The sequence below is a fragment of the Engystomops pustulosus genome, chromosome 3, assembly GCF_040894005.1.
Source record: "Engystomops pustulosus chromosome 3, aEngPut4.maternal, whole genome shotgun sequence".
NCBI lineage: Eukaryota > Metazoa > Chordata > Amphibia > Anura > Leptodactylidae > Engystomops > Engystomops pustulosus.
Genome location: NC_092413.1, coordinates 71,275,646 through 71,303,363, shown reverse-complemented (window position 1 = coordinate 71,303,363; position 27,718 = coordinate 71,275,646). Strand labels below are relative to the sequence as shown.

The following is a 27,718-nucleotide window of genomic DNA, read 5'->3' as shown; positions in this document are numbered from 1 at the left end:
AAAAAAAGTTGCGAGCCTTAACCTGCAAACAGGCTGCGTCCTTAAGGGGTTAAATAAGATGTTTCTAGTCAGGGTAAAACGTAAGAGATCCTGAATGAATCTGTTGTGTGCTCGGTACTGAGTGCCCCTAGTTGAAAGAAAGAACTCCACTGCCTCCAGCCCCTTATCATGGGGGATGGAGGAGTAAAGAGCCTCCACGTCTACCTAGCAGAGTATTCTTTTCTACTGTGATCCCCTCTATGTGGCTTAGTAGGTCAGCAGTGTCCCTCAGGTAAGATGGTAGTGAGCGGACAAATGGGTGCAGAATTCTGTCGATGTATATAGCAATGTTTTAACAAATTGAGCTGACCCCTGATACAATTGGTCTTCCCTTTAGAGGTGTAACCCCCTTATGCACTTTTGGGAGGCAGTAGAATGTTGCCGTGACAGGGGTCAGAAACTTGAATTCACCATCACTGATCAATCGTTGCATCTTGGCTTCTGCAAGGATATTCTGTTATTCCAGCACATAATCCCCTGTTGGGTTGGACTCCAGAACTTTGTAGCCTGTCCTATCGTCCAACAGATCCTTACATAGTTGGGCATATTTTGGTGTGTCCATCACTACAATATTCCCGCCTTTGTCTGATGGTTTTATCGTGACTCCGCAATCTTTTTCAAGACTGCAGAGGGCCAATATTTCTTCCTTAGTACAGTTGTGTACAGTATTAGTTGGTTTAAGGTCAGCACAAACCATTTCAATGAACACGTCAATGCAAGAAAAGTCACCTGATGGGGGCAGTTTTGTTCTTTTGTTTTTAAAGGAAACCTACCACTTCCGATGGTGGTTATAAGCTACAAATGCCGTGCACCAGCTCACCTGAGCTGGTGCACGGCATTTGCAGCTTATAACCACCATCGGAAGTGGTAGGTTTTCTTTAAGTGTGGTGAATGGACCATGTCCCTCCTGTCTAGAGTCTGATTGTTCCAGGTTGGCAAGTAGCCTCACAATCTCAACTATCTCTGGGGGTACACCCAGTTCCCTGCTGGATTTGTCATTCTTTCTATAAAATATTTAGCCAATTCAATTTTCGGGTGAAAAGGTGAATATCCTTCGTCCACGTGAAGGCATCATAGTCAGAGGTGGGGACAAATGCTAGGCCCTTGGAAGGATTTGCCATCTCCTCTCTACTCAATGTCCTCTGTGATAGATTTATGAAAATACCTGCATGCCATTATTTGTTAAAGCAGCTATACCTAATCCCTCTGAGATGTCAAAAGATGAAACGCGTCAGGGAATGTGGCATTTACAGTGGGCAACCCAGCCAGGTAGCTCAATATGTCTGAACCATGGTAGGAGACATCATTTACCCCGCGGTGCATACATTTTATCAGACGACTATGCTCTAGGAGACACTTTAGATTGCACACTTCTGCTAGGTAATCCTTATTATATAATTTTTTACCTATGGTTCTAACTTTTTCTGGTTTTAGTGTGATTTTATGCAAATTGTTTAATAAAAGCTATGTTTTAGCATTAACAACACTCCTCAATATCCTCATTATGCTGACTTGTTTATAAAATTGTGAAAAATTGCAGCAAAACTTCTAAACCTCATAACATCCTACAAAAATGAGACGATGCATTAAATACCATGTCAACATAAAGCATACATTCGGAAAATGTTATCAAGTTATTCTAGTGTTATGACCGTGTTGAAAAAGTAGAAAATTCAGAATTTCTAAAATGGAGAATTTATCAAAATTTTTGCCAAATATCTGTTTTTTTCATAAATAAACGCAAAACATAACACCAAAATATTTCAATTAACATGAAGTACAATATGACACAAGAAAACAAACTCAAAATCACATGGATATGTTAAAACGTTCTGAAGTTATAACCACTTCTAGTGACACAGGGCAGATTTGATAAAAATGGGCCGTGTCAGGAAGGTGAAAAGGTGGCTTTGGCAGCAAGGGGTTAAATAAAAGTCCTGAGGAATAGAAAAATATCAAACCTGGTCCTCCTGTTCAGCGCTGTGCTTCCCATCACCACCAGTGTTTGTTTGTATATAGAGAGAGTGGTGGTGACAGGCAGTGTTGCACCAAAGCACCAGAGAATAATAGATTTGTTCTCAGAAGTCACGGGTCACATGACTGCCAGCAGCAGGACTAGGGGCTTCCTGTGGTGTCCATTGTCCTGCATACTTACAGTGGATAATGGAGTTCCTGCACACCACACCTGTGTCAGTAGTTGGAAAGATTTGCAACAACATGTATCCACATGCAGATGTCCTTGGCACACCCCTCCAACCACTGACACCGAGGGGTGTTCACAGAGTGGGAGTGCATACAGTAATGCAGGGGTCCAAAACTTTTAACATAGGGGGCCGTTTACTGTCCCCTTCAGACTGCTGGAGGGCCGGACTAAAGTTTAAAAATAAAAAAAATACGAACTTCCTTTAAAGCACAGCGTTAGCAGTACATATGACCGCATCTGTAATACACTGGGTCCCCCATAGTAATTATTTAACATAATGCACCCCCTTGTGAACTATTTTATATATTGGCCCAATTAGCTCCTCTCCATTAATTATTGAATATGCTGCCCTCCATCCATTAACTACTAGACTGCCCCTCATAATTAATTATTTCCAAAGTCCCCCCCACCATTAATTATTTCCTCTGCTGCCCCTCCACCATTAATTATTTCCTATGCTGCCCCCCACCATGAACTTTTTTCTATACTGCCCCTCATAATTAATTATTTCAGTTAATGACCGTTATAATTATTTCCTATGCTGCCCCCCACCATTAATTATAGCCTATGCTGCCTCTCCACCATTAATTGTTTCCTATGCTGCCCCTCTACCATTAATTATTTCCTATGCTTCCCCTTATAATTAATTATTTCAGATACTGCCTGTCACGAACCCGACTGACTGGAGTTCATACACGGGGATACCTACTCTATGGAGACCCAGAATTTAGCCCTTAAGCTCCGCTCACTTCCACAAAATGGCGTCTTAGCACTAAATTTACTCCACTCAATCTCGGCACCCCGTCAATCCACACTGCCACCACCCACGAGTTACTTACGCAAAGAAGGTCGTAGGCACCTCAACCACATAGACAATGCACCCTGATGATAACTCAACACATGCACTCACTACTTATACGATTTTACAATGAGAAATTCACACAGAACATGCAAACACTTACTACATGGACTTACTACAGTGTGCTTACAATAACCTCTGGTAACGTGATTCCCTTCAGAGACTTAGATTCTTCAAGGCTACAAGCAGAGGCTTATTAAAGTTAACACTTTAATTTACATAAAAAATGCAGTACACTCAAAGAATAAAATAGTCAGATAAATTGAAAAAAGATTAAAAACAATACACATACGATACTTACAAATAGTTAGGGAAGAAGGAAACAAAAAATTCTGATTTAGAACCTACCGGTAAATCAGTTTCCACTAGTCCACCATGACGGCCACCTGGAGCATGCCCTTTGACCTCTGTGGGAATAGGAAGGAGAGAGGTTTTCGGGAGGGAATATATAGGCCGTCATGGTGAACTAGTGGAAACTGATTTACCAGTAGGTTCTAATTCTGAATTTCCACCACGGCCACCTGGAGACTTATCAAATGAAATGATCAGTTAGGGTGGGATAACCGATTGGAGCACCTTCCTTCCGAAGGCCAGATCTTTATTTTTTGGAATGTCCAGTCTGTAGTGTTTTGAAAACGTATTTTGGGAAGCCCAAGTTGCTGCCCTGCAGATTTGGTCTAGTGTAGCTCCCCCCTTCTTTCTTCCCACGAAGTGGACATGGCTCTTGTGGAGTGAGCCCTTATGTTCGATGGTACTGGCGTATTCTGAAGACTGTAACATTTTGAAATTGCCATCTAGCGATAGTGATCTTAGATGCCTTTTTTCCCTTGTTGGGTCTCTGGAATTGAATGAAGAGGTTATTATCTACTCGCCATTTTTCGGTGGATTGAAGGTATTTTAATAAAATGCGCCTTACATCAAGCGTGTGCCATACAGCCTCCTTGGAGGATTTTGGATTATTGCAGAATGATGGCAGGACAATTTTCGGATTTCTGTGGAAATCCGAGACCACCTTAGGAAGAAAAGCAGAGTCAAGAGTTATAACAATTCTGTCATCTAGAATTCTTAGGTAAGGCTTTTTTACATATCGGTTTTTTATGTATATCAGGTAGCTTGCTAATGCACATATTACGTCTTCTGTAACTCTGAACATCAGATGATCTAGATTTAGGTTTTGCCACTTTTCCCCCTTTCTCCTGCTTCTCCTCCTTGCTGTGACTGCAGGGAAACAATAACACACAGCTGCACGAGTGTCCAGAACAAACTTTGAACTTAGACCTCAGATCAACGTGTACCCGCAATATTATGAGCTTAAATACCTTCTAGGGGAGCCCATCCCCCTGTTGAAGGCTACAGCCGGCGCTCATGTTCCGAGACCAGGAATCGGAGCGTCACTTCCAGTCGTCATCCGCCTCCGCGCAAACACCGTGGAATGATTTAAGGCGCAAGGAGCGCCACGGATCTCCCTTAGGCGCCGGATGCCAGCGGGACAAGCTGTGTTTTCCAGGCCGGACAGGGTAGTCCAGGGAGGGCCCTAGCCGTCCATGGACCCGACCTGCGTAGCTTGGTCGAGGACCGCATGAGTGTTACCCCCCCCCCCTCACACCTGGATGATGCAAGGAAGAGACCTTTCTCTCCATCCTGACCCTGTGGGAACAGGAAGAACACTGGTGGGAGGATGCTGGGAGGGGACTTTTAACCTCTCTCCTTCCTGTTCCCACAGAGGTCAAAGGGCATCCTCCAGGTGGCCGTCATGGGGGACGTGGTGCAAACTCTTGCTAGTGAAATAGGAAGAAATTCTTTGGCCCGAGGACTGGGCATAGACATCGATCCAGTCTTCTAGTGTGTTAGAGCCCTCCGAACTGAACAACACCATGTGGCTGTTTCACTAATTTAAACCCAGTGGCATTTTGACCCCCACCCCTAGCTGGGGTTTTCTATCCCCCTCCCATCAGTGAGGTACTTTTTGAGTTTGGGTTTTTATCAAAACCCCATAACTTTTGATTGGAAGATGGCACAATTGTGGCATTGCTTCCAACCAAACGGGTAGGTTATTCCCATTAACCACGTACCAAACTCGGGGTCTATTAGCCTAATATTAGGGGTGTTCTGATATTGGCTGCCTTCCCCTCGAGATAACATTCTGATTTTCGCTCCAGGAGTGTGTCTAGACCCCAACTGTCCTGTGTAACTGGGGACCCATAATTATGAATTATGCCCCAGTTATGGACAGCTATGATATTCCCATTGTCGAGGTTTTGGAGGGCAAACCAAAGTCAGCTGGTTCTTTCACACATCTCAAACCCCCCCCCCCCCGCCCTTCGTGAACCACTCTGGCCTAAGGTGTTAATTTTGCACCTGGGGAAGTGCATGTTTCTCTGATCAAACAGACTCCCTGGAGTGCCCTCTTCCTGGCTGGTCATAAAACTGGTCAAATGGAGTCTAATGACTCAGAACAGGACAGAATGAAACACCACAAAAGAAAGAAAAAATAAAAATAAAAAAAATAAAACAAACTGTAGAGTGGTAAGATTATTATCACACTGCCCCTTATAATTAATTATTCCATATGCTGCCCCCAACATTAATTATTTCCTATGCTGCCCCTCATAATTAATTATTTCAGATACTGCCCCTTATAATTAATTATTTCCTATGCTGCCCCACCACCATTATTTGCTATGCTGCCCCCACCATTATTTCCCATGATACCCCTTATAATTACTTCCTATGCTGCCCCTTATAATTATTTCCTATGCTGCCCCTCATAATTAATTATTTCTTATGCTGCCCCTCAAAATTAATTATTTCTTATACTGCCCCTCTTATTTCAGATACTGACTCTCATAATTAATTATTTTAGATACTGACCCTCATAAGTAATTATTTCAGATACTGCCCCTCATTATTAATTATTTCAGATACTGCCCCTTATAATTAATTATTCCCTATACTGCCCCTCCACCATTATTTCATATTTTGCCCCTCATTAATTATTCCCTACGCTGCCCCCCACCATTATTTCCTATGCTGCCCCTCCACCATTAATTATTTTCTATAATGCCCCCATAATTCATTATTTCATATATCGGGCCCCCGGCCGCCACAATCTTTTTACTGCTGTTTTTTTTAAAACCCTGTACTCACCTCTGGCTCCTGCTGCTTCTTTCTTCTGGCTGCTGCCGGACAGGAAGGGGTGACATCATCACACGGCCACACATCCAGGTTCAAGGAGTGTTGTGTGCCGGGGTTGTCTTCCGGCCACATAGCTCCACCTGCAATAAAAGTGCTCGAGCGGCCGTTTCTGGCCGCATCAAGCAATATACTGTAACGGGCAGGAGCTTCCTGTCTGGACGGATGGAGTCCCCTGCCCGGCGCCTAATAGACCCATAGGCCGCGGCCTAATCATTGACACTTTTGGAGTGTCAACCCGGGGGCACCCAAATAATAAATCCGGAGGCTCAGCGCTGGCGCTCCAAGCGCTCGATGTGACCGGGGCCGGATAGAAACGGTCCGCGGGACGTAGTTTGGGGAACCCTGCAGTGATGAGTACACAGGCCTCCTTCACCTGCCAGAAGTATGCAGGGCACTGGACATCACAGATTTTGTCAGCTACTTACTTAAAACTCACGCTGGAAAAAATGCCCTAATGCTGTCAGTTTTTTTGTTTGCATTGACTTCAATGGAAGTTTTTCTCACAGGACTTGCAACAGAATAGGACATACTGGGGCACTTTTATTTACAGGGTCATAGAAGTTCACAGAAAGTTCATTATCCAACTATAATGCACCGTGCGATTCACTAAGATCGTGTGCCCAATATCATGCATGGGTCGCTTACCCGCTCAGGTCCGACAAGACTTCTCCATTTTTCTAGCATCTAAGTGCTTGGGATTGCGACACAATTTGGAAGTTAAATCCTGCGCTCAGTCCGAATCAGTCGGATCATCCGACAGCACGCCCCAGTGCCCAGCTCTGTAATGCACACCTCCTCCTCTCAGTGATATCAGAGTCAGGGGTGAGTGCTAAAATCCAACTGGGTTTTAAATGAGTGAATCCCAGTCTACCCCTTGTGTGTGTCAGTCTAGGCAAACCCATCATCACTGGAAGGCTGCCTGAATTCTCTTTGCTGCTTTCCCCAGCCAAAGTAATTCTAATTATTCAATAGTAAGGTTATTTTGTTTGGTGGGCGGGACTTTATGGTGTAAATTACAGGACTTCCTAGTGTAAGTGTACCCCTTGATTGAACTCGAGAGTGAGGGTTCATCGCAATGCATATACACTGTAAAAAAAAAAGGAATGAAAAAATATTGGGCAAAGTTTACTTAGAAAGTCATAAACTTCACTGAAAGTGCTCTGCCCGTGTATAATGCAGACTGCAATCGATTCATTAAGAATCATGAATCTGTCGCTTCCCTGCACTGGCCCGACAGAGTTCACCAACTTTTTTGTAGTACACAAAACTTGAATGGCATTTGGGCATAGCATCTGTCTCCCATTGTCTGATATAGCCTCCACTGAATGTACCCTTTTTTTTCCAGCAGGAGAAAAAAAAGTACAGTCTTATTATTATTTTATCTTGTGCTTCCTGGAAATTCTGTATGCTGAGAAAACACAGTTATCAGCCTGTCAGTATATGTCTGTTGACACAATGACGGAGGTTTATCATGTGCCAGCATATGTAGTGGCCACCAGGGTCGACTCCAGGTTTCAGTAGGTCCCTTGGCGACAGAGCCTCAGTTGGCCCCTTTGCAGTGAACTCATGTGGCAGCATCAAAAATTCAGAAACTAAAACATACTCCTGTTCCTTAAAATATTCCCTAGTTTATCATATGAAACAGCTTCCTCATGGGTATTTTATATAATGCCCCCTCACCCCATGGATTGATTAGATACAGCCCCCCTTAACCCATGGATTCCTAATATACAGCCTTACAGCAGCTCTGGGTTTGGCACTTGTGCTAGTAAGCCCAGTGCTGGCCCTGGCGGTCACCTTCTCTCCCAATATACCACCAGATAGTTTTGACACTGCTGGTCCAAACTACGGCATGTCCGACCGGGTGTATTTTTGCATAAAAATCTGCAAATAAAAGTTTGCAGGCTTTTAAAAATTCCACCTACTTTGCCAGCCGCGCACCCCTCTATGTTTCCTCCATCCTTATTTCACTGCTTCTATGCCAATAAACGTAGCAGTACAAAATCTCCACCATTCAGTGTATACATCAGGAACTTTCATTATGTACCGACAGAACTTGTCCAAATGACAAGGTGTGAACAACATTTCAACGACCTTATTAATAAAATTCGTATTCATAAAAAGCTGGAGACTTGAAAGTTGCAAATCCCTGCAAAGAGTGATCATTTTCTGTACAGACATTTATATGGTGCCCAACATATGGGATGCTTTCTCATGAATTGCCACTGGGGTAAATTCCATAGGCATTCTGCTTTTTGTGCAGCTGGCCGAACAGCAAACTTTATCTAATGTGGTAAAGATATTCTGTCTGCGTCTTCTTCTCTAGCCCTTTATGTCTCTTATATCACTACATTCTCCTCCCAATGAAGAAACGGACAAATGGACCGTATTGAGCTTATCCTACTTCATAAAAAGTGCCTCAAATTAGCCTGCATTCACCTTAACGGTCGGCAGTGGAGCATTGTCAGAGAACCTGCAGACAGAGTCTGAGCTGAATGGTTCAAATAAGCCTCAGCTCTGTAAAGTGCGGGTTCGCGGCGCTCTTGTAATACAGAGCACAGGGCTGTGAAGTGTTCCCGTGAGGTGAATGTTATTCTGTTGTAACCTGAGGAGATTCCACCTCAGAAAGCATCGGGGCCGCGCAGTCACGTCAGGATGTTGGAGGCGGCGGGAGAGGGTGACGTACACGGAACAGGGCGTGTCCTAAACAATCGTGGTGGCGCCGCTGTGAGCAGTGAGTTGGCAGCAGCGGTGGACGGGACGTTGAGGGGGATCCCGGCAGTGTGGAGGTGTCATGGAGCCGTGAGTACAGGGAGGGGCGAAGCATTGTAATGGCTGATATAGGCAGCGGTGTCCATACATACCAGGCTGCTTGTCTTACAGTATACAAAGTCTGGGGTGATAGTGAGTGCTATGTGGGTAGGAACCCAGAGCCATGTATGTTATGTCATGCTCTGCTCTTGTGGTACCACACTGATTGAATTGCCTGTGATAAGTGACTGGTGCTGTGCAGGGCTTTGCTTTTCCATTGCATTATTATACAACTCAGAGTCTGCATGTCTCTGAATCATATTGTTTGGCATTTTGCTTTTAGAGATCTCATTACTAGCCTTGGGTGTCGTGCAGAGCATGTGGTATCAGCAGTCAGGCCTGTCATATATCCAGCATATGTACATTGCCATAGGAGTAATAATACAGGGCGGTATTCCCTCTGTGCATAGTAATTCAGCTACTGACCAGTCAAAAGAAACAGTCAGCTGTCAGGGAATTGTCCGAATATAGTCAGCATGAAACCCTTAAAGGGGTGTTCCCACAAAACAAGTTAGTGATGAGACCCCCACAGATCACGAGAGCATGGGGTCCCTGGTACCTCCGTCCGACCCCTCATCGCTCCCTGAGGTTAATGGAGCAGACAGCCACTCCACACCGTTCTCTGCTTCATTCATCTCTTTGGAGAACTCGGAGCGGGGGTTACAGAGTTAAACGCTGGGAATAACTGTAATTATATTTTTATAGGACATTTTGGGACTCCGCGATACCTAACATGTTTATGATTTTAACTATTTATTTATTTTTATATCAGTCCTAGAGAATGGGTGGTGATTTGAATTTTTATGGTTTTTTTTCAGACCCCCTAGGGTTCTTTAGCCCCAGGTTGTCTGATCCTACCTTATGCTGCCATACTACAGTATTATGTATTACACTGGCATATTGTAACAAATGATCAAAAACTGTCCAGTATCCACTAACAGCGGCAGCTTTACTGGTGGTGATCAAAGGAGTAACGCCTGTGAACAATGCAAGCAATATGCAGCAAACGCCCACCTTGTCGACGTGTGATCTACTTACCTACATCGGTAAGGGGTTAACATCTGTAGAAATCTCCAAAAACTATGGGAGGAATTTATCAAACATTATCTGCATAATGATAATGTAAGTCACACTTCTGACAGTTGTGTTGCACAGATACTTTTGTACAAAAATTTGCGACTTCTGACATATTCTCTGCAAACCACTTTATCAAAATGTGGGCATGTCATGATTTGGGGTCTTACAGGATCAAAAATTTACACGGGGTGCAGGAGAGGCATAACTTTTCAAGAGGCATAAGATTATCTGCCACGGCTGTGGAGTTTGTAAATCAAGCCTCCGACTCCCACATACATGGGGCATGTTTAAGTGACAAATGTATAGTAATAATAAGATTTATTATCACAGTTATAATACAATAACCAAGTCATTTAGGTAGAACATAAATATGATTGGAATACAACCACAATATTCTAACTTTAATAAATTGCAATTATGCAAAACACAATGTGGGAAAAAAAAGTTTTCAACAAAAATGCACTTTTTGTTTAGTCTATGAATTTGTTCTTAAAAACCGTACCATCACTATAAGATCCTCCTTCATAGATGACCTCAGGTCTGACCTAATTAATTTTAAGGTGACAGGCCTCGATCCGATCGCATATGCGTTTCCATGCCATGGGTAACCAGCACCTGATGTCTTGCATTTAAACAGGGCAAGACACCAGGTGCTGGCTAACGATCACATGCATTTCCAAGGAAAAGCATATGCGATTGTGCCGAGACCCACCGCTGTTCACTTGAGTTGCGTTTGTCACCGCACCACAAGTGCCACGAATTACTGCACCATCAGGCTAATAAACAGCCTCTATACATTGACTTGGAATGGTGGCAATGCAGTAACCACACATTACAGGCAACATCTCTTACAATTTCTGGTTATAGAGGAATTGCCTCATGAATAGTCAGTTTTGATGATGGGTTGAAGTTTTAATATCAGGCTTTTCTCTGGGAACAGCTCACTAAGTGTTTCACATTATAATGCTGCACAGTCTAGCAGTGCTAGATAACATTAATGATTGGCTTCTATACCCATAGCACTTTTCCATGTATATGTTCTGTATTTCTTCATATGTCATGTTAGAAAATGGTTTTGCCCTCATATTCTTTGTACAGGCGGTCCTCGAATTAAGGACACCCGACTTACAGACAACCCCTACTTACAGATGTACAACTGCTCACTGTGACCTCTGGTAAAGCTCTCTGGATGCTTTACTTTAGTCCCAGGTTGCAATGATCCGTTGTAAGGTGTCTGTAATGAAGCTTTATTAATAATCCTTGTTCCCATGACGGCACAAAATTTAGAAAATTCATTTGCCACTGAGATAAAAACATTTTTAAGTACAAACCTAAAGAATGTATATTGTACGTAACCCAGGGACTACCTGTACTGTATAGTGCAGTGGTGGCTAACCTATGGCACTAGTGTCAGAGGTGGCACTCAGAGCCCTCTTAATGGGCACCTGTGCCATCACCCCACCGCAGACTCCGCCAGACAGGACTCAAGGCCTCTTGCAGTCCCAGGCAGCCCAGGAACCTGGAAGAAAGCTACAATGATAACCTAAGCTTTGTCTCCTTCTTTCTAGTGTATTGGTGTCCTCAGGTGCCTATACAATTTAAACATGTTACAGAGCAGGGCGTAATAAGTTATTGTTTAAATTGTCGCATCGGCACTTTGCGAAAAATAAATGTGGGTTTTGGATGTAACTTGGGCATTCGGTATTGCCATCACTGGTATAGTGTATAGAATCCATCAAGCAGCTAACCTCTACAAACATGAACTCAAGGGAAAAGCAGACTAAAATATTAAAGAATATACACTGGATAATCCTGCATTTTCTACTCAAAGTTTTAAGATGAGTGCAGACATTCCTCCCCCTCTGATCTGTATGGTTGGAGCTTCACTACTGAGCACGTACATACAGTGTACGTCTTTCCATTGCTTAGCAGAGGCAATGGACGGCTATGGGGAGTGGATGCAGCGTATTGCCTCTCTCCCCACAGCCCTGCCGAACGCTTATGGCAGGAGGGAGGACCCATGATGTCGCTGTTCATATTAGCTGGACATTAGGTGGAATTCACACGATGCAGTTTAATTCACATTAAAATAGCACTTTAAAATATGTGGCCTTCTTATCTCCCCTTCTGTCTTTAAAATTAGTCTTTAGTTGTTAATATAAAGTTACGGGGTATTCCCAGCCTGAACAGAGTCTAGAACAAGAATTTCCAGTCTCTGCACTGTGCACCTGCTAAACCTGATGGCTTACATAACGCTATTGCTTATGGAGGCGTCATTACTAGTGGAGATATAGAGAAACCTAGTCTAAGATCTGGTGAATTGTGAGGATCTCACAATAAGTGGTCTATCCCTACTCTCAATCTTCTGTCTACTTATTCCTAGCAAGTTAGAATCCTGATGTAGTGGACATCTTTTTATTACATTTTACCATGTTTTACATTATAATAAAGTCTGGACCAGAAACATTTTTCTTTATTTGAACTAGAACTTCAATGGATATTCATCCAAATCATTCCATTTATTCAAGATTCACAAATATGGGGGAATCATGTGAGCATATACATCCATTTGATTTGCTCTTCTTGGTTATGGCTCTTATGGCTACAGAAACCAACCAGGGGAGCTGCTTTGATATTGGACTAGAAACATATGTGTAGTGTGCAGTCCTGATATTACAATAGCGGTCATCGGTGAAAGTGCACAGACGGGTTTCTCTAAGAACAGTGATGTCTCTTGTGAGTGACCTTTGTTATATGATGTGTGCTTCCTGCTCAGAACCTTCATTTCCACATGCTGCACTGCTAAGCCTCTGTACTGAGTGCCTTTCTTATTACCTCTTATGCCAGACTAAATATTAGTCTTGTAGGTTTCCACCTACAGCAATACAATGTTATACATATTTACACTATGTACCTGCTATAATACCTTGTAATATGTTCATTTCTTTAATCTATTAAGAACTGTTTGTTTTTGTATTGTTTTTTTTTTTCAGACCAAAAATTATGTAATTTTCAATTTTTCATTCCATATTTTTTAACCCCTTCACCACATAAATATTTTATTTCTTAGAATTCTGTGTGGGATTGCTTTTTGCGTAACAAATTGTTCATTCTAGTGACTATTAAAAATTCCATGCCATGGAAAAATAATTCCAAATGTGTTGAAATTGGTGCAGAAAATGCATTTGCGACACTTTCTTGTGGACTCTGTATTTACATCTTTCATTTTTTGTTCCGAATGAAACCTCCCCTTTATTCTTTGTGATAGTCCGATCACAGGCATACCACATTTGTATGGGTTTTAATAGATTTTAAAAATGATAACCTTTTTTGTATGGAAAAAAAAAAATCTTCATTTCACCATCTTCTGACCTAATAACTTTTTCATACTACAGTGTACAGATCTTTATATGGCCTCATTTTTTGTGGGATAAGATGACATTTTCATGGCTACCATTTTGTATGTCCCTTTGATCACTTTTTAAAAATAATGTTATGAGTTGGAAAATGGCGAATAAGCAGCGGTTCGTACATTTGGGCGCTATTTTCTGTTATGTAGTTCGACACACGGAATAATCATTTTTATTATTATCTAGCATCTACTCATGGCTATCCTAGTAACCGAACGCTGCCCCCGATGACCTCACGTGGCCCAGCGATCAAATCCAGTAGGGTGGCGCACATAATGCAAAATGCAGCAAATGCCCACATTATATGGAGAGGGCTCAACAAGTGAGCCCTCTCCATCCAAGCGTTCCGATGCACGCTGGGCGTAGAGAGAATACTCCTTGTGTGGCAGTGTGGAGGCTAAGGGGGAAGTTTACCATGAGATAGCAGGTTGTCTGCACAGGTTATATTTCTTCAAAGGGAGAGCACGTTGAAAATAGGAGAATGTTCCTCCTGACGCTCACATGTACTCTGTGCCAGGTAATCAGGCCTTCGTAGGGTGTTGTGACTCCATTGCTTTGTTCACATGATGTTGATGCTGTGTAAATAGCCACAATATAAATATGCTTCAGTCAAAGGAGGAGCAGATGTTTAAGCAGTTCACCTTGTGCTCTGTGCTTGTTTCTATAGTGGATCAGTGTGAATAAGTAATGCTTTGTTGTGGAAAAAATCAGTGTATGAAACAAATGTATGAAATATATCCGCACCATGTCAATTTAGGTCATAGTATTCTACAGTAAGTACACCCTTTGAAATATAAATGGAAAGTCTGCATTAAAACATAAGCATGTTTTTACTGCTTTTACTGCACTTTTAACCCGCAAATCAGGAAGCAAAATTTTTATATTGTAGGTCATATAACTGTACCTTGAAATATCTATTGTAGATTCATCTTTATGATATGTGGATTTCACTTGGTATGCTGCTTTTTGTTATTGGCTTGGCCTGTCTAATTTTGTGTTTCATACCCTGATACAAACAAATTCTGAATGTGTATAAGGCCATGACTACATTTCCCTTTCCACCTTCTTAAAGAGAACCCGTCATGCAAAATAACCCCCCTAAACTAAATATATTTTCATAAACTGCCATTAGAGAGCATTGCCTCTATCCCTTCATTGTCCCTCTACATGACTGTAAACCTAAGCAATGAGGTCCTAAAGCTGTATGCAAATGACCTGTGAAATGTCCAATGAAGCATTAGCATATTCAAGCTGTCCAACTTATTCATGAGTGGGAGGCACAGCCACACCCCCAGTGCTTGACTGACAGCCTGTGTAATGATGTGAGGCTGTATAATGATGTGCTTCCTGGTGCTGGCGGCCATACCCCCTGCAGCCTGTGTGTGCATGTGTGTGTGTATAGGAGAGATACAGCAGCTCCAGGCAGCCATGTTACAGCAGAACATGTCAGATTCATGTGTAGCTGATGTCTGTGTCTCTCACCTGTATATTGGAGGATGCAGCATGTCAGCAGATGCAACACACACTAGCCATGCTTTACTATACATTACACACACACACATGAGCAGGGGGAGGAGAGGGGAGGGGTAACAGGGGTGACATCACTGCCTCTGACCATGTGACCAGCCTCATTTACATGATAAAAAATAGATGATTTTACAATGAATAATGTATGAAATAACTAGATAAAGGCTGTGATGGGATCCTTGTGATCTACTCCAACAGGTAGTAGTGACAGGACTAGTGACACAGACCTGATGACAGGTGTCCTTTAACAATTGCACCTTTTAAAGATGGGGATGCTATTGTAGCTGTCATAAAGGTATTTAAGGGGTATAACAGAAAACATTAAAGCACATATACATTGTTTTTGTTGGAAAACCACTAAGTTTATTAACCCCTTAGTGCTCTGTGTCCAATATATCAGACTCAGAGCTGATGCCGGTTCATCTCCCTGAGCCGAACCGGCATCTGGGTACACGGGATGCCGGCTGGAACTAATAGCCCACACCCTAGTGTAACCAACGGCGACCGCGACATTGGCATTTAAACCTGCCTTTGGGGGAAGTTATCTTATTTCTAAGGGACTACATGGCTAGATTTATGAGAAAATATCTTCACACAGGAACATCCAATTGAAAAAATGTTTACATAGGGCGGTCATTAAGGGGTTAATTTGCCATATCGGTAATCTACATCGGTCATTAAGGGTACTTCTTCTGACGCGACGCCTTTCTACGGCACCGCGTCAGAAGAAGATTTCCGGACATCGGGTCAGAATAGTGCCTGTGTCGGCTGTGATATCACAGCCCAGGCCCGGCACTAACGCCCAGGATCGGAAAAACTCAGATCCCGGGTGTTTAACCCCTTACACGCCGCGGTCAAGTATGACCGCGGTGTGCAAGTGTGTCCCACGTGGATCGGACCCCCCGGTGTGCTTACCGGGGGATCCGATCCCTCCGGCCGCTGCCCCCGGGTCCGGCGAGTGACCCGGGGCTTCCTGCTCCTCTTCTCGCCGGGTTCTGCCTTCCTGGCAGGCTGCGCATGCTCATTTACTTACACTATACACTGCAATACAAGTCTATTGCAGTGTAGAGGCTTGATCAAGCGATCGGATGATCGCTTGGTCAAGCCAAACGGTGGGAAATGTATGAAAGTAAAGAAAAAAGAGTATTTTATTTATTTAATTATTATTATAAAATGATTTAAAATCCCATAATCTCCCCAGTTACACATATAATGCAAATACAGTATATAAAACACACGAAAAATGTACATATTTGGTATCACCGCGTCTGTATTAACCCTTTCAGGACCTGGCCCTTTTTTGTTTTTTCATTTTCATTTTTTACTCCCCATGATCAAAAATCCATAACTTTTTTATTTTTCCATGTACAGAGCTGTGTGATGGCTTATTTTCTGCGTAACAAATTGCACTTCATAGAGATGGTATTGAATATTCCATGCCGTGTACTAGGAAGCGGGAAAAAAATTCCAAATGCAGTGAAATTGGTAAAAAAAACGCATTTGTGCCGCCTTCTTGTGGGCTTGGATCTTACGGATTTCACTGTGCGCCCCAAATGACATGTCTACTTTATTCTTTGGGTCGGTACGATTACGGCGATACCAAATTTGTATAGGTTTTATAATGTTTTCATACATTTAAAAAAATTAAAACCTCCTGTACAAAAATTTTTTTTGGGATTTTGCCATCTTCTGGCGCTAATAACTTTTTTATACTTTGGTGTACTGAGCTGTGGGTGGTGTTGTTTTTTGCGGATTTTGATGACGTTTACATTGTTATCAATTTTAGGACTGTACGACCTTGTGATCACTTTTTATAGAATTTTAAAAAATTTTTAAATGACAAAAAAAGTGCCATTTTCGAATTTGGGCGCGATTTTCCGTTACGGGATTAAACGCAGTGAAAAACCGTTATCATATTTTGATAGATCGGGCATTTTCGGACGCGGCGATACCTAATGTGTCTATGATTTTTACTGTTTATTTATATTTATATCAGTTCTAGGGAAAGGGGGGTGATTTGAGTTTTTAGGGTTTTTTATTATAATTTTTTTTTTTTTAACTTTTTTTTATTTTTAGTACTTTTCAGACTCCCTAGGGTACTTTAACCCTAGGGGGTCTGCACGATCCTATCATATACTGCCATACTACTACCGGGTGTTACCGGTAAGCCTTTGCTGCAATATGCAGCAAAGACTTACCGGCTATGGAGAGGGCTCAGCGCGTGAGCCCTCTCCATGCACCCGCGGCCGACCCGTGACGTGCTATTACGTCACGGGTCGTGAAAGGGTTAATCTAAATCAATATTGAACCCGCTTGGTGAACGACGGAAAAAAAACTACAAAAAACTTCCCGTAATATACAATTTTTCATCAAACACCATCACAAAAAATGTTCTAAAAAGTGATCAAAAAAAGTTACGTTCCCTAATATGATACGACTGAATAGAACAACTCTTTTCACAAAAAATAAGCCCTCAACCAGAACTGACAACAGAAAAATACAAAAGTTATGGCCCTGAAAAGTTGTCAATAGTAAAAACTATGTGATTTTCTCCAGTATTGGTTTTGCTCAGTAAAATTGAGCAAAGATAAGAAAAACGATATAAATGAGGTATCACCGCAGTCGTAGTGAACCAGAGAATAAAGATAAAATATTATTTTTACGTTGCGGTGAGCGGGGAAAAAGTGCTAAAAATCCGAAATAAAAATTGATGATTTTGTTTGTCACCCTTGAAATAGTTAATAAAATCTCATGAATAAGCTATAGACCCCCAAAATGAATTATCTATACATTGTAACTCACCACGCAAATAATAAGCCCTCATATGTTCGCATTACCAAAAAAAATTTAAAATTTATAGCTTGTACAATGAGACGATACAAATCTGCTGTGAATAGCGCTGCTTTGATCCTATGCTCGGCCGTGCGCCTGTACAGCAGTTTACCACCAAGTATGGGGTATCAGTACAATCGGGAGAAATTGGGCATTAGACTTTGCAGAGCATTTCATCATTTTATTTATTATGAAACTGTCAATTTTGGCCTAAATTAATGTATTTTCCAAAAAAATCCAAAAGTTTCTAAATCGCAAGTCCATAATGTTTTAACCCATGTGAAACACTTAAAGGGTTAATGGACTTAATAGAAGTTGTTTTACATACGTTGAGGGGTGAAGTTTCTATAGTGGGGTAATTTATGGGGTTTTACTATTATTTAGGCCTCTCAAAGTCACTTGAAAGCTGAGTTGTCCCTCAAAATGTGAGTTTTAGCAATTTTCATGAAAATGAGAAAAATCGCACCTAAAGTTCTGCACCTCATAACATCCTAGAAAAATTAAAGGACGCATAAAATATCATCCCAACATAAAGAAGACATTCCGTAAATGTTAATTATCAAACTTTTTGGGAAGTCTTCCTTCCTGTCTGGAAAGCAGAACATTTCAAACTTGGAAAATGAAGAATTTTTAGAAACTTTTGCCAAATTTTCATTTTTTTTCAAAACAAAATGCAAAACTTATCACTTAAATTTAGAACTAACATGAAGTACAGTGTGTCACGAGAAAATATCTCAAAATCACCTCGATATGTTAAAGCGTTCCGAAGTTATAACCAATTATCATAATACATGTCAGATTTGAAAAATCGAGTCTGGTCATTGAGCTGAAAACTAGTGTCGGTGATATGGGGTTAAATGTGAATGCCTAGATGGGAATACCCCTTTAAGGTTCTGACATCCAGGGACAACAAAATCATGAGAACTTGAGGCATTGAGCCAGTTCCTTTGCTGCTTTTATTCTAAAGAGCTGAATAAAGAGGCAACATACATGCCTGCACAAACACTACTCCTTTCAGAGAAGGGGGATTCAAGGGACCTCAGTTCTGGTTATTGTTGTTGGACCAAGGAGTAACTGGGGTATAAGTTGTTATTGTGATCCCAATTAACATTTGGAAGATAAGGTTGAATAACATCACATTGTGGTTTGGTTATTTCTGATGTTTTTTTTTTTTTTTTGTAGGTTGGCCCCCATGCGCCTTTACACGCTCTCAAAGCGTTATTTTGTACTGGTCTTTGTTGTATTTTTCCTATGCTTTGGATTAACTCTTTTTATTGGAATAGCAGGTAAGTTTTCAGTCTTACTTGCTGTGTAAGAGTGAGCAAATGAGGACTGTCCTTTAGAATGGTCTCCTGCCATGAAGCTTTTCTCATTGTCTTAGCAAGTTTGTTTCCCTCATTTCCACCATGAGGAATGGCATCTCTTTTTATAAACATAAAGGGCCAAAATGTACTTCGAAAATTTACTGTTATCGTTGTCAAATAGGGCAGATTTATTGATCTGTTTATAACAGAGATCTGTTGTAATTTGCACCAAAGAAATGCTTTGGCTACATTTTATCAGGGGTTTAAGATGGTGTTTTAACACACTTATTACTACTTTGACAAAACGGCACAGCCTTGGGGTGAATGTTTTCATAGAAAATTGCTGTGCCCAAAAACCATGCAAAAGCGCCTCAATTTTGGTGCATTTTTCGGTTGTAAAATAAACCAACTAATATAGTTAGACTACCCTTGCTCATACTAGATTTTTTCATCCAGCATCAGACACTAATATAAATAGCACTTTTTTGCTTTAAGACATTTTTGATAAATCTGCTCCGTGTCAATGTTTGCTTGGGGTAGAATGCGGCTCATAAGCAGACACATACTTTTTTGTCTAAATGTTTTGTTATACATTACACTTTGTTCTGTGTTACAGGACCAAATGTTATTGAAGCCAAACAATATCGATCTGAAGCATCTAATTCATCTAAGGTATGAGACTATTTTTACAGTTAACATTTTATCCCATTGTTTCCCAGCTGCAAACAAGGGAACCTGTTGTTTGGGACCAGTAAAACATTGTTCAGTAATGTTCAGGGCATGTGGATCACAAACTTGTTTAACCATCTCCTAAATTTGTCAAAATAGCAAAAATGCTAGTCCACGGTAGTATTAGAGGTATAGATATCAAGGACCAACAGCTGACCTTCCAAGTATAGATTTAAAGTAGCAAAATGCTCAATGAGAAAACAATTCACTTACCACTTCAAGCTCACTGCAGAAGACATAGTGCATAATGGTGAAGAAAAGGTTTGGTCTCACCAATCTTCAAACTGACGTTCCGGGAACAGAATCCGAGTAGGGAGTCGCCTATTAATCACTATTATAGCTTTTTCCTAGCCCCATAAAGTGACTCCCAGCCCTGACAAGGGCGGTTCCAGAACTTTCCCTGCCAGTGACTATTAAGCCCTATGGCTGAGGATAAGGTGTTAAATCTATCCCTATGTTTCATGCACAATTAAATGCACTCATCAGGGGAATACATAAATACTTTTTTAATTTTTAATGATGACTACAAGCTAGGTAAGCAATAGCCCAACTACTAGTGATCACGAAACGGGCAGTGGCCGGTCGGACTAACAATCATGTGCGCCTGATCACCAGGCTTAACAAACAGTGTTGGCGCTTTGTCCCTTCATGTAGGCTTGAAGTGATAAGTGAATTTGCTTTCTAGTGTTCTAAGTGTTTGTTTGTTCTTACTCACTGAGATTTTGGTGACTTGTGAGTACTGTATCTATTTAATGTGAATATTGATTTTATTTGAGCTTAGTAAAAGTTATGTTTTAATCTCATTGAGCATTTTGCTACTTTTTATCTCCTAAATTTGGATATAAGCAATGTGAATTTTCCCAAGGTTTCACTCATCTGACTCTTCTTCATGTCTCCTCTCCATTGCATGTACCTTACAACAGGTACAGCCAAAGCTGAACACTTTGGGGCAGATTTATCAAGTGTCTGAAAGTCAGAATATTTCCAATTGCCCATGGCAACCAATCACAGCTCCCCTTTAAAATATTCATGAGCACTGGTGAAATGAAAGCTGAGCTGTGATTGATTGCCATGGGCAACTGGAAATATTCTGACTTTCAGACTGCTTGATAAATCTGCCCCTTTGTTTCACAGAGTGTGTACCCTTATGCAGTGAAGTGGGTTGCACTGAGTTTGGCTTCTCTGGATATGACTGACATGACTCGCCAGGGGGCTGACGCAGATTCTGATGGGTAGACCCCTAGCAACTGTGGTCACCCCCAGATTCAAATTATTCAGTGATAAAATGCCTCCAAAATGCATTCTGTGAACATGAATGTGGAAAATCTTCCATTACAAGTAACCCTTTAACTTTGCTATTATGTCACAGGTTGGTTGCGGTTGCATGGAGAGGGCTCACGGGCTGAGCTCTCTCCATTGCCGCTAAGTGTTTACTGCATATTGCCGCAAACGCTTACCTGTAATACCGATCGCGGGTGTTATCCCATCCATCGATGCTGGCAAAGCTGGCTTCCAAAAAGATGGCAGTATATGGTAGGATCAATCAGACAACCTAGGGTTAAAGTACCCTAGGGGGCTGAAAAATTAAAAATTACAAAAAAATTATATTAAAAAACCTAAAAATTCTAATCACCCCCTTTCCCTAGAAGTCATATAAATAAACAGTAAAAAAGCATACATCTTTAGGTATCACCGCGTCCGAAAATGCCCGATCAGAAGGTGGTACAGTCCTATAATTAGAAGCATTGAAAACGTCATCGAAATTTGTAAAAAATGACACCACCCGCATCTCTGTACACCAAAGTATGGAAGTTATTCGCGCCAGAAGATGGCAAAATAAAAAAAATAATATTTTGTACAGGAGGTTTTAATTTTTGTAAATGTATGAAAACTTTATAAAACCTTTACAAATTTGTTATCCCCGTGATTGCACTGACCCAAAGAATAGAGTAGACATGTCATTTAGGGCACACAGTGAAAGCCATAAAATCTGAACCCACAAGAAAATGGCGCAAATGCGGTTTTTCACCAATTTCACTGCACTTGGAATTGTTTCCCCGCTTCCCAGTACACGGCATGGAATATTAAATACCGTCACTATGAAGTGCAATTTGTTACGCAGAAAACAAGTCAGCACAGAGCTCTTTACGTGTAAGGGTACATTCAAAGAAAAGAAAAAGATTATTCTCAGCTCACCCTATAGCCACGAGTTTGTAGGAGCCGGTGCACGGATATACTGAGCCGAGTCAGGAGTAGATGCAGCAAAGGGAAATGTTGGAATCCAGCAACCAGGCAGGCATGAGTTCAGGCAATGATAGAATAAAACTTCACGTTTATTTAATCTTATAAAAAAGGTACCATGGTGGAAAGAACTGACGCGTTTCAAACTATAACATGCTCTTAATCATAGTCTAAATTTCAATATGACAATGGTGAACATATGAAGAAAAACGGAAGTGGGAGGTACACGCGTCATAGATTAAGAGGCGGGGACTGGGTTAAAGCTCTCCGCAATAGAGAGGCTTACTGGATACTCACCATGAAAACCAGAAGTCCCCATGGTTTAAATCTTAAAAATGATTTGATGTACTTGTATTAACATTGTTCTTGACATTCTTGCAGCCTTTATTGTGTTTTTGTTTTTCCTTTTTTTGACCAATCAGTATCGGATGTAATCTATGACGTGTGTACCTCCGTTTTCTTCATATGTTCACCATTGTCATATTGAAATTAAGACTATGATTAAGAGCATGTTCTAGCTCGAAACGCGTCAGTTCTTTCCACCTTGGTACCTTTTTTAACTTTTTTATAAGATTAAATAAACGTGAATTTTTATTCTATCATTGCCTGAACTCATGCCTGCCTGGTTGCTGGATTCCAACGTTTCCCTTTGCTGCATCTAAGGGTACATTCAGACGCCCATCTATGGGGACGTATATGTGGCCTCAAGTTTGCGGCCGCATATAGGTCCCCGTAGACGGCGGTGGCACCGCCCGTACACTGGGAAAAGATAGAACCTTAAAGTGAATGCACCCTAAAAATAAGAAAGTTGAAGATTTTTGATGGTGGGAAGTGAAAAATGGAAATTAAAAAAACAATAAAGAGCCAGGTCGTTAAGGGGTTAAGAATGATAAACCAGGGACACTTGCTCATAGATCCAGGCGTTGTGACTGTGGTAAAAGGCTTATATTTGTTATTCCTTCTAAAATCAACTTTTAAAGTTATGTTAACCGGTCAGAAAGGCTACAGTTATGTTATCAGAGTCCCTCGTGGTGCAGTTTTACTGGTTGTTGGATTGTAAATGAGCACTCCCTTCCCCCATCTCACTGCTGCTGAGATTACAGGAAGTGCAGGAGGGGGAGGGAGACTGTAGTGTAACAACAGTTTGTGAAGCCAGAGCACAGAGGGCTTCTGTAACATGACCATAGCCCTTCGGCCTCATTAGCATAATATTGAAAGTTGATTTTAGAAGGAAGGAGGCCATGCATAACAAATATAAGAAGATCACCACACTTTTGGTAACTGGATTGTGAACTTATTATACCTTCTTTTTTTTTTTTTTTTTTTTTTTTTTGTCATACCCATCTATGCATGCTGTAGTACTCGTTTTATGTATCTAAATAGACATAATTAAGTGAGGGTAAAAAAAAAAAGATTTAAAGATTAAAAAAAAAATTATTAACATATAAACTTAAAAATCTCCATAACAAATATATTTATTATACTTGAAGGAATTTTGTAGATGTTAACATGCATGGCATATGTTTTACATTGACTATCAATGTTTGAATTGTGAGAATCTGAGCTCTAGGTCCTTGATGATCAGAACAGTGAACTGGGGGCATTTCTAATGTGAGCACCAACTACAAAACATTGTAGCTAACACCCACCTGTAACACCCATGGTCGGTGCTGACCTTGGTGGGAAGGGGTTAACAGTAGCTGCAAGTTGTTTGGTAAATCAAACACCCTGCTGTGTCTTGAGAGGGCTTGATTTCATTATCATGAATCCAAGCCATGGTCAGATGTTGCGTGAGGATCTGACTCTCTAGAACAGTGATGGCGAACCTATGACACGCGTGTCAGTGCTGACACGCTTAGCCCTTTCCACTGACACGCGGCCGCCAGAGAGTTACTATAAATTTCATCGTACACGGTGCAGTAGCGGGAGGCTGAGAGATTGCACTGAGCTCCCAGCACTCCCTCCTCCTCCTCCCCACCCCCCTGTGTGAGCTGTGCCTCCTGTCTCCAGGTATCAGCACGGGGCACAGCAGGGCACCATAGGAGACTCATCTGCAGCTAGTAGTTGTTCCCCCTCCTTTTCCTCCCCCTGTGTGAGCTGTGCCTCGGGTGTCATCACGGGGCAGGGCAGGAGAGGTGACCCGGCCATAAACACATGGAGACTCCTCTGTTGCTCCTGATTGCTGCCACCCTACCCCTCCACAGCTCAGTCAGAGGCCACATTGCTGCTGCTGCCTTGTATGATGTCCCAGAAGCTGCCACCTCTACACTGACCAGCTCCACAGCAGAGACCAGGGAGGACAACCACTCCCATCATACAGTGAGTAAGGTCAGTGACTGTATGATAGAAGACATTTATCAGGGCTTGTGTGTCAGTTTTGTGACGTACAAGCCCTGAAATAATTATTTTGCTCCTCACACCTTCTCCATGCCAAGAGGGCATGAAGAAAATGCTCACAGCGGCACCTGAGCCTTTGCTATAACTTGTGAACTTTCATGACTGAAAGTTTGCAGGTTACTAAGCATTTCCACACGTGTCTGATTGTAACCGATTACAATGTGCAAATTGCACATAGTAATAGATGATGTGGAAAATCCCCATATGCTGCCATACTGTAGTATGGCAACATATGGTAGTATCAATCACACATTCCTAGGGTAAAGTACCCTAGAACAGTGATGGCAATCCTTTTCGACGCCGAGTGCCCAAACTACAAAACCCACATATTTTTCACAAAGTGCCGATGCGACAATTTAAACAACTCCCTGCTCTGTCACATGTTTAGATTGAATAGGCACCTGAGGACACCAATACAGTAGAAAGAAGGAGAAAAAGCTTTGATTATCATAGTAGCTTCCTTCTAGAGTCCTGGGCTGCCTGGAACTGGAACAGGCCTTGAGTCCTGTCTGGCGAAGTCTGCAGTGGGGTGATGGTGCGGGTGCCCATAGAGAGGGCTCTGAGTGCCACATCTGGCACCCGTGCCATAGGTTCGCCACCACTGCCCTAGAAGTTTAAATAATATGCATATTTGTTATTTAAACTATAAATATCACAAAATTATGTTTTTTTTTGTCAAGGTGACACACCACCCGAGTTATGCTCGGTTTTTTGGCGAATTTTGACACGCCAAGCTCAAAAGGTTGCCCATCACTGCTCTAGAAACTGAGAAAGTTACCCCGAGTTGAGCGTACTTCACTGCGTTCTCATTTTCTCTGGATAACCCCTTAAATTGGATTTCCAGGATTATAAATACCGTATGTACTCGAGTATAAGCTGACCTGAGTATAAGCCAAGACCCCTAATTTTAACACAAAAAAAGCTGGAAAAACCTATTGCGTCAAGTATAAGCCGAAATTGAGAAATGCACTGGCCTCAGCCCCACCAGTATATAGCCTGCGTGCAGTCCCTGCCCCCAATATAATGCCTTTTGGGAAAAAAACAAAAAGCGTACTTGCCTCCTGAATCCCCCGCAGGTCCTCTTCTATATATCCCGACTCCATGTCCCCTGCGGTTCGTCGCCGCTCGCTGACATCATAGTGTGTGCCGATATCGGTGATATTATAATGCCTGCGATGGACCGTGCGCTGACACGGAGCCGATGCCAGGGCTGCGATGGATAGTATTGGAACTGCCGGGGGCGTTGGAAGGTGAGTACACTTTTTTGTTTTTTTCCTTGTCTCGTGTACAAGCCAAGTTATGGTTTTTCAGCACATTTTTTGTGCAGAAAAACTCGGCTTATCCTCGATTATATACGGTACATGGCTACGAACAAATACAGCTGCCAGACCTGTGTGAAGGATAGCTTCATATTGCAGCACAGCCGTTAAGTATGTCCAGGAATGGTTTTTCTAATCCTTCAAATAGCCACAGTGGTTCCTCCCAACAAGTGGCTTAGTCCGCTACTGATCCTTGTCACAGTAAAGGGTGAACCACCTTGTAAATATAAACTACTAGTGTCTGAAAATTCCTTAAACGAAATGATGTAGGGTTAGGGAAAAATGTATGCTGCTTATCACTTTTGTGTAAAAGAGGCTAAAATACATTGTCAAACATATCGCATTGACTAATCATATTGCCAACTCCTTCAAGAGTGAGTTTCTGCCTATTGATAAACTGCAACGTTCTTGTTTCATAACCTCACTTGAACTGTGCACCATTTTAATTTTGCCGTTAATGTTGCAGGTGAACCAATACACCTTACAGTCACCAGTTATGTCAACATACAACCAACAACTGTGGCTGATGTGTCGGATTGAACTTGACAAATCAGATGGTAAGCAGATTACTTAGAAATGACTAGCTGGCTGCATCTGAAAATGTCTTCTCTACTAACTCGTATGCGCTCAATGGAGAGAGCTCCTTTGGATACATCTGCTATCAGTGTCGCCAGAAAGTGAAAGATCTTTGTAAGGCTGGATTCACACTATCGTTTCCCCGCCGTACCGTAGCACGGCAGGCACACGGCAGTGCGGGGAGAGGAGGAGGGGGAGAGCGCTGCTCACCCCCGCCCCTCTCCCTAGGGATACATGGCGCACCGCGCCGTATGCTGTGAAAAAATAGGACATGTCCTATTTTTTTCACTGGGTACGGAGCGGTACGGTGCCGTGCGTGTGCTGCACTGTACCGCTCCCGTATGGCGCCGTGCGCCCATTGCCGTCAGTGGGGGAGATATATCGGCCGTACATATGTTGGCCGTATATACGTCCCCCATGCGGCAGTGTGAATGAGGCCTAAAACACATGAACCTGTTTGGCCCGTGAATCCAGGGCTGCATTTACAGCTCACTTGATATGTTTTATAATTTACTGCGTGGCACGTTTGCTGTGCGGTGAGACGCTGTGCATGCCCCGGACCTGGACAGTGCTGTAGAAGCTAATTTAAGCATGCTAACGGCACACATTTGCATTCATGTGCCTGAGGCCTATGGCTGATAAAAATTGACACATAGTGGGGAGAAATTCCTGTACAACTCCAAATATGGTAGTCAGAACATATCCCATATCAAGACACTAGTTCCCATAACATGATGTTTTGGATTTGTACCCTTTAACACAAGCTAAATGTTTCTGTGTGGTGCCAGCCCAAGGCTGCGTTCACATTTTGCGTTTAAATTATGTTTTGAACCGCTATTGAAGCAAAGAAGGGGAGGAGCTGCTCCTGAATGGAGACGTTTTGCTAGTCCTCGGGAACAAGTTTGTAGGGCTAAGTATATTTAAAATCAGGAGGTCCTTATTACCCTGTTTAAAAAGAAATGGTTTGTTTTGTTTTATCTAGCCAATTCACACATTAATCATTGTAAAATCATCTTTTCTTTATTATGTAAATGAGGCTGGTCACATGATCAGAGGCAGTGATGTCACCCCTGTTACCCCTTCCCCTCTCTTCCCCCTGCTTATGTCTGTGTGTAATGTATAGTAAAGCATTGCTAGTGTCTGTGCTTTATCTGCTGGCATGCTGTCTCCTCTTATACATATGTAAGAGACACAGACAT

General features: G+C 42.0%; 1 protein-coding gene and 1 long non-coding RNA gene across 4 annotated transcripts in view; one reads left to right on the top strand and one right to left on the bottom strand.

Annotated features, from left to right (window-relative positions):
* TMEM181 (transmembrane protein 181) overlaps positions 1–27,718 on the top strand; it is an 87,405-nt gene that overhangs the window by 8,858 nt on the left and 50,829 nt on the right. The window contains exons 1-4 of one of the 3 annotated variants that reach the window (XM_072141029.1): positions 8,888–9,098; positions 19,136–19,239; positions 19,874–19,929; positions 26,410–26,500. In XM_072141029.1, coding sequence (XP_071997130.1) covers positions 9,091–9,098; positions 19,136–19,239; positions 19,874–19,929; positions 26,410–26,500 — 259 coding nt within the window. In that variant the 5' untranslated portion in view covers positions 8,888–9,090. Of the gene's footprint in view, positions 1–8,887; positions 9,099–9,961; positions 10,154–19,135; positions 19,240–19,873; positions 19,930–26,409; positions 26,501–27,718 lie in introns of those variants that run through there. The other 2 variants (XM_072141030.1, XM_072141028.1) reach the window with 2 other exon arrangements.
* LOC140121447 (uncharacterized) lies at positions 2,740–8,996 on the bottom strand. The gene is made up of 3 exons (XR_011854096.1): positions 8,736–8,996; positions 4,018–4,113; positions 2,740–3,939 (listed from the first exon to the last, which is right to left on the bottom strand). It is a non-coding gene; the product is annotated as an uncharacterized lncRNA (long non-coding RNA).